At 35.9% G+C, this 7,868-nt stretch overlaps 1 protein-coding gene across 1 annotated transcript; it reads right to left on the reverse strand.

The window, feature by feature from the left end:
• Positions 1 to 914: 914 nt before the first annotated feature.
• On the reverse strand, positions 915 to 5,119 carry gbx1 (gastrulation brain homeobox 1). The gene is made up of 2 exons (XM_088919046.1): positions 4,403 to 5,119; positions 915 to 2,473 (listed from the first exon to the last, which is right to left on the reverse strand). Exons 1-2 carry the CDS (start codon positions 4,848 to 4,850, stop codon positions 1,956 to 1,958), a joined length of 966 nt encoding a protein of 321 aa, XP_088775172.1. The 5' UTR covers positions 4,851 to 5,119; the 3' UTR covers positions 915 to 1,955.
• Between the last annotated feature and the right edge of the window lie 2,749 nt (positions 5,120 to 7,868).

The raw sequence follows: 7,868 nt of genomic DNA on the forward strand, positions 1-7,868 counted from the left end.
ATTTCGACTACAATAAAATGGTAATTATGTAAAGATAAGTTAATTATATAACTATGAAGAGATAGTATCCGTAAAGTAACTTTTTTGAATCCACAAAATGTATTTGCTCCGAAAGTAAATACCTCCTACAATACCTTTGATAATTTTATGGTATGTATCAATGTAATAGTTTGGATATTGAATTAAGTAAACCCTGAACTCTTATAATAGAAATTATGGGGTCATGTCTGCTTTACTTATTTCACTTAAGATTTAGTAATCTAATAGACAAGAAGAAAGGAAGACGGTTAACATTAATGTGTCAATCCTAAAGACAACTCGCTTGCTTCTTGTGCGAGGATTTAATACAGATTACAATGCACTGCCGAACATACTGTAGATTGGGTGGGGTAGTACTATTATGATGTCATTTAAGGATTTTATGGGCTGTCCTACAGTCGTGACATCACTGTAGTTTGGCACTAATTTGCTTTTGACAAAGTTTTTTTTTAATGAAATTACTACTGTACAAAAAAACCCATCATGAATATTGCAAAAATATTGAGCGACTTGACATCTGGAATTGTGTTGCACATTATTTCTAATGAACTCCAATACACCAATTGGTTGTTATGTAAATGTAAAGGTAAATGCAACACAGGTAACTAAAACCCCGGAAGAAATGTCGGGTTATATCCGTGGCAGTAAAATTATTTAATATTAATCTTCGATAACGATACACCAGGCCGTTAATAAAACGCAAATCACGAATTAATTATATAATTGCACATGAACGCTAACCTGAGCACACCTGTTCAATAACGTATTTGGGAGAGATATCAGAAGAAGAGGAACATTATGTCAGTTAATACCCAACAGTAACACACGGGTTCAAAAACCACAATGTTTCAAATCTTAAATTAGATTGAATTATCTTTGTTTAGTTTGATAGAAAATAATTTATTGAAATCACAGATGTACATGTATGTTTACATTAGGAGGCCCGCGGTTGTAGGTATTACTAAACCACACCTCTATATACATACGAATGGAATTTCTTAAATTTGTCTTTTTTCACAATTCGATTTCCACAAACAGCTGCCGAATACGTTTTCTAGACTGTACCGTAAACGAAGACATTTGAATGCACATGCTAACTGTTCCGATCAAGGGAAATGATAACTTCTTGCACAACAGTAAAAAGAAATAAAACAGCTTCAAGAAGTAAGCAAACATGCAGAAAATTCACGAAATTTACACAAAGAAAAGTTATTTCAAAACAGAAACAAAAAATATACTTGTGGCGTTCCACCACATTGCAACATATAAATATTTTAAAAGAAATTGTATACAATCTTGTTTCATAGTGCACTTCTGTGTCGTCGTGCGACACTTTCAGTATATACATACTTTACAAAAAATAAATAAGCATTTACACATCCCAAAACCATAATTGTAAAATGAGGTTATTTTATTTAGGAATCGAATTCAAATAACGTCAAGTTTTAATTATTTTTTTCTGAGATAGTGGCCTTACTGTTTAATTTTATTTTTAGATTTCAGTAAGCTATCGATGATTTATTATCCACTATGTCGAAAGATATGGCTGATTTATAGACATTTTTCTGCCCTGTGGACAGCTTCACAACTAGATTATTCAGTATTACATGAATATTTAGATTGCAACTGAGAAATATTGCAACCTGGGAGTTGTACTGGAACTATTGTAACACTTGTGAAAGCGATCATTTTCCTCAACAATATACAATTTGAAGTTTTACATTACAGGGTATTACTTGTAGTTTATTCCTTGTGCAATCATCATTTTGCTTTGGAGTCCAGACTTCAGGCGCTGCCTGTTTCTTTAAACTTGACTCTCACCTGTAGGTTCGCATTTTTTAAAGTTTATGCAGTGGTTGTGGTTCCCTTGGTTTATGCAGTGGCTGTGTATAAGAAACGTAGTCTTTTTTTATTATTCACGGCCTGCTCCCTTGCTCAATCTGCTGGTGTTGGCTTCTCACAGCAAACCTGTTGACATGCACAGGAATGGGCACCACAATTTTAGGGTTCCTTACGGGTTCCCCCGATCTGTTGTTGACATTGCCGGCTTTAATCCGTTTCCATTTGGCTCTGCGGTTTTGGAACCAAATCTTGACCTGAACTTCGCTTAATTTAAGTGCATGCGCTATTTGTGACCGTTCAGTCAGAGAGAGGTACTTTTTACAGTGAAACTCTTTCTCAAGTTCAAGCAATTGCTCACTGGTAAATGCTGTCCGCCGTCTCCTGCTTTTTCCTGTAGAATTACCCGGGGGTAGCGGCTCCTGAGACCCGGGTTTGAGTTTGTTCTTTTGGGACAAAGGACCGCAGTTGTTGCCGTCAGAGAAACTTTCATTCTCGCTGTCAGCGGAGCTGTCCTCCTCTCTGTCGCTGCATGGGGTCTCAGCTGATTTAATGTCCAGTTTCTCGTCATCTGAACTGTACAATTTGGTTTCGCCTGAAAAATAAATACCAAAAAAAGTTATCAATTAGATACCATTTATTAAAAATATTAATGTCAATTTAACGACACTGCAACTAATTTGAACAGGAGTTTGAATAATTATTTGAAGTGATAGCCTAAGTTGCTGGTTTTGTTGATATTATGATCTTTTATGTTACTTAAGGAAAGTAGATGGCATAAAATACACAATAAAAAATTATCATCTTAAAAGTCGGTTTTGTCCGGAGAAAGGTATATAAAATGTAATATATATATATATTGTATAAAATATCTGAAGATATTTATAACCTTTATTTTATAACGTATCTTTTTCCGAGAAAAGGTTCAAGTTTTCACGGATAGATATGGCTTTATTGAATAAACTTTAAGTTAATTTAAAACTTTAAGATAATTATTGTTATCATCATCATCAGTAGCATATTACAATAGACACAAAATATGCACATTGTGAATTGTGAAACTGGGATTATAGAAGAATTCACATTCTAAGTGGAATATACTCATCGATGCTGTGACACAAAACAGTTACAAAACTTCAGCCTTAAATTATTTTATGTTTTCTGCTATGCCGAAGGCTACAAGGACCAATGACATCCCCCTGAGCAAACTGTCAAACATTTGCTGTTGTACATATGATTAAAAGACACCTTGATCCTTAACCACCTTGCGTATGAACAGTAGATTTGAGCGATCTACTGTATGCTCGTGTATCTTATAACTTTGCAATATATGATACATTTCACAAAAGAGTCTAAGAAAATAAATTACATGTTCGTGAGCTCATTTGTAATTATCTGAAATGTATTGTATTTATTATATAGAAAATTCGGATTTCTTTTCCAAGGAGAATCCATGGATTGCATATACATTTATCCTTACTGTTTTGCCTTATTTTTTACAAAGTATAATTGTCGGCTTTTAAAAAATATTTTTAGATCTCTGTATTACACCCAAAAGAAAGCAATGGAACTATTCTGTTTCAGTTATCTTCGGTCAGTTCTTTAAGGTTTCCAATTTTAACTTTTAATAATAAAGCGATATGAGATAGCATTTAAGGAGCTATAGAGATTTTTCTATAGTAAAATCATATTGAACAGCTCACTTGTCCTTACAGTTCACGTGTCTTACTGAAGTTATTGAAAAACTATTATACCTGCTTATATATATATGTGTAATATACATTTGATCGACAATTGCTGCTTCCCCTTCATCTCCCTTAATTCTTTTCTATATGGTGATATTTTGAACTTTATTTTGCGCAAGCTTTTGATAAAAAAAAGTTGCGGAAATTAAACCAAAAGACAAATTTAGGCCCAAATAATGCTCTTCGGTGGAACAGTTCTGTGTTCTTTTTAAACGTATTTCTTCTCTCATGGGTACTATAGATACAGGATTTGAGAGTCAGCATATGGTCGCGTTTATCACAAAGAAAGTAGTTGTCTTGTATTATCTGTATATTACATTCGTACAGGCTGTTCGACTGTTGTAGAGTCTGTTGCTGGCCAGACCTTTACAGCTTTTCATTCGTCATCTGAATACTGCTTCCGAAACTTGGGTGCATATAATAATAACAACAACAACAACAACAACAACAATAATAACGGGAAGTATTTAAAATCGCTTACCGAAAGACGATTGGAATATTGATCGTTCAAATTAAAAGTTGATTTATTACAAAAAGTCTATTGAAAGTTATTATTACAGGGGAAGATCTCTGTAGGTCCTTAGAGCACTCTGCATCACCAAAATCCCAAATTTGATGTATTTTGCCACATAGTGTACATAATCATGTTTGTATAGTAGTATATTATGAAGATCAATACCTGTGTGTATTTATTGTTTTATTTCTACTAAAGATCACAGATAAAAGTGTTATTTAAGAACTCTGCTTCAACCTTTATCAACTACTGTATATAGACTTACCTGTGATAGTTTGAAAAGTTTCCGAGAAGTTGAGAAGCTCTGAACTCTTGTCTCTCGCAGGCAGATCCTCAGCATGCGGACTCTCTTGTCTCCTTACCCCAGGGTCAGCGCTTAATCGTGGCCCCGGGATCTCCTGTGGTGGGTAGAAGCTATCCGGAGGGTCAGAGAAGCTGGGCAGCGCCGTGGTGAGGGCTACCATGGAGGGCACCCCTTGTCCTAAACTGGCACAGAAGGTGTTGGTAAGACGTCCGGCAAAGGAAGCCAAGGGAGCTAACGGAGGAATGCCAGATTGTAGAGGCGAATGAGAGAGGGCTTGAGGAATGACAAGTGGTCTGTAAGGCATAAACATGGGGTAGCCTGTGTAAAGCAGGTGCCCCGACCGGGGCTGTGGAGTCCCAATTAGGGAGTCAATGGAAAACGCTGTTCCTTGGCCACTGGGTCTCTGCATGCTGGTGGCGAGCCAAATATGGTTAAAAAAATTAAATCCTCCCCCTCAGAGATAGAAATCCTTGCGTTTTCCCGTTTTGAGCTAAGCCCTTCCTCTCTTAGCCGTAGCTGTTATCCTTATAATGACGGCTGTTTTAGGACAGTCAGTATTTGGAAGCTCCAAAGCGTCCCCTTTTCCAGCAAGCCAATGCGCTGACTGCGACCTGACTCTTTCTCGCTTCCCTCTCACTCCCTCTCTCAGTCACACACACTCTCACACACATACTCACTAGGCTCATCATAAGCAATAGAGGAGGGATAGGAGGGGGTGTTGCCCTCAAGGCTCATCCATCTTCCTCAAATTACGCTTCATTTCCTTATTCAGCTCCTGGCTTTTTTGGCTGCCAGAGAAGCGGCAGGTTCCCAGTGGATACCAATAGATACTGGGCCCAACCCCCTTCGGTTTGGGCCAGAGTGACTGCAAGCGGCGTGAGAGACGGCTCACCACCTTCCCCTTCCCTAATCTTTGACCACACCAGCCTAATCAACTATTATTAATTTTGATTGATGATTAGTAATTACTCAGGATTTAGGGGGGTGACATAAAACAAGGGTGCTATTGTTAAAATGTAGGAACCGACGGCTCAGGAGTCGGAAAGGAACAGAGGCAGATGTTTTTTTCTTCGCATTTCTAAAAAAAAAAGTCTTTTCTTCTTTTCTCAAAGTAAACAATGTGTTCAGCGTCGGAGAAGTGCAAAGATAATTATCCCCGGGAGAGGAATATTTTGTGCAAAATTAAATTAGAATAAAGCAATGGGATAAGAGGGTCAATGAGAATCTTAAAACCCGTTGCAGTGAATCAAGATTATAAGACTTTCACTTACACGGGAACAAGTGATGTGGAGCCTTTAGGATACAAACATAAGCAATACGCATCAAATCATCGCACACGCACACACGTCTAAACAAAAGATTTTGGTATACAATTAACGTATGCTGCAAGCAAAGATTACGAAGTACAAAGTACAATTAGGACTAAAAAACTATGTGATTTTAGCCTGTATTCGAAAACAGTAGGTTTAACATTACTTGCAGGCTAGACACCAGAATCTAGATTTATTGCATCATCAGTTTATTTTTGTTGATACAAATGAGGATGATACTAGCAATGTAAACTTATTTTGTAATAAATATCGCATTAAACTGCCTTGACATTTAGGACCTTTGTTTTTGCCTATTGTATATAAACAAGTATTAAATAAATAGGGATACTGTTAAATCCCTTCTTTTAATTTTTTTTAATCAGACCCGAATTATACTAGATTGAGATTTAATTTTTAACATTTTTTTTCCAACAAAATGAATATTCAAGTAATTTCTTTCTCCCTTTTTTCCTGAAAGTGTTAATTTGATCTGATTCTTTTTTTCTCTATAATGGCATTCTCACTGATGATGATTAGTCCCTATTGAGTCCTGGGGGGCGCGAGCACTCCAACTGCCCCGTCTGATTGCACGGAGATATAAACATATCAGCTCCAACTCTGATTAGCAATGGAGGGCCAGGGATGCTAATTATTCTTATAATTGCAAATGACTCCATTCAACATTACCTCTCTTTGATCTATTGAAACCAGACAGCTCCCCTCTCCTTTACCGCTCCCCATCCTTTAAGTGGACTGGTATAGGGGCTTCAATCAAAACCCCCTACTGAAAACCACTTGAAAAGTGAGATCAAACTTTTTTTTTAAGGAGAGGTGTGCAAGGATTTGTGACACACAAGTGCAAATACATGCAAAGTATTCAGTTTAATCTAAGTTACAAATCTCAGATCAACTCTTCACCTATATCCCCACAACCTTTTTCAATGATATTCGAACACATAGTTTTACGTGACTCAGCCACTATTATCACAAATTAAGAATAAGAACATAAGAAATTTTGCAAACTAGAGGAGGTATTATTAGCAGCAGTGTGGTCTAAGACTGTAAAAAAATATACTTTAATTTCTGCAAAAGGATAATACAAGGCCAATTATTTTAAAAAACGATTAACCATTTTGTTCTGTTTTTGTATTTGTATCTATTCTTACTTCTAATTTTGTTTTCACGTCTTATTTTGTTTTCAGAAAGATGGAGTATTTACGCTAAGGATTTCAAGATAAGTATCCGTATCCGTATGTGATAATAGTGGGCATTTAGGAAGCCTGGAAAAAGGCCACTCGCTGACATTGGTGTATATTTCCAGTTTAAGCGCCTGTGAAGTTTTTTTCGTAGATAGTACGTGAGGAACATGGCTATGTTACCAAAAAATAGAGGTCTCTTTCAGTCCGCATTGTTCTCATTAGAATAGAAACATTATATAATCAACTGTTTTTATTATTTCATTACAATATGTTTCGTTACCTGTCCACCAAAATCATAATGTAACAGTTTTCTTTTTTTGTACTGAACAATTAACGTTTATCTCCTATCTGATGGACTGGATTAATAGATATTTTTAACAGATGTGGAATGCTATACCATGACATTTTTAGTACGAGGATCTCGCTGTTGAGAGGTAAGGAACATCGCTTGTTGCAACGCCGTTATGCATGGAATTTCCAGCGTTTTAATGTAACTGGTCTTTAAAATATGCAGGTTGTCAGCAAAAACCTGTCAAACACACGAAGAGGCTAATACTGTATACCAATAGTATGTTATCTGAGATGAAAGTCTTATTGCCATAACTTTTTCACTGAACAAACTTAACAAATAAAAATATAAATTTCTCAAAGTAAAAATTAATATAATTTTAGATAAAAGAAATCGAGTTTCTTTTAGTTGAGTTACATCTACATTTATATGTATATGTTCTATATATATCTTTCAATATATAATAGACGCTACATTATTTATATGAAATATTCTCTTTTCTCCGAAACAAACCTGCATTCGTAGTCGGCAATACACCATTATTTTAAATATATGCATTTTGATTTGCGCCACGTTTCTTGTTTTGTAAAATAACGTTTACAAAATGTATCCTAATACATTTCAAACGC

The sequence above is a fragment of the Atractosteus spatula genome, chromosome 6 (genome assembly GCF_055471065.1).
Source record: "Atractosteus spatula isolate fAtrSpa1 chromosome 6, fAtrSpa1.hap1, whole genome shotgun sequence".
NCBI classification, from domain to species: Eukaryota; Metazoa; Chordata; class Actinopteri; order Semionotiformes; family Lepisosteidae; genus Atractosteus; species Atractosteus spatula.

Excerpts from the sequence above, each read along its gene's own strand:
- gbx1 (XM_088919046.1), bottom strand. The coding sequence starts at position 4,850 with ATGCAGAGACCCAGTGGCCAAGGAACAGCGTTTTCCATTGACTCCCTA. Across the intron at positions 2,474-4,402 it reads AACTTTTCAAACTATCACAG|GCGAAACCAAATTGTACAGT; the intron begins GTAAGTCTATAT and ends TTTATTTTTCAG.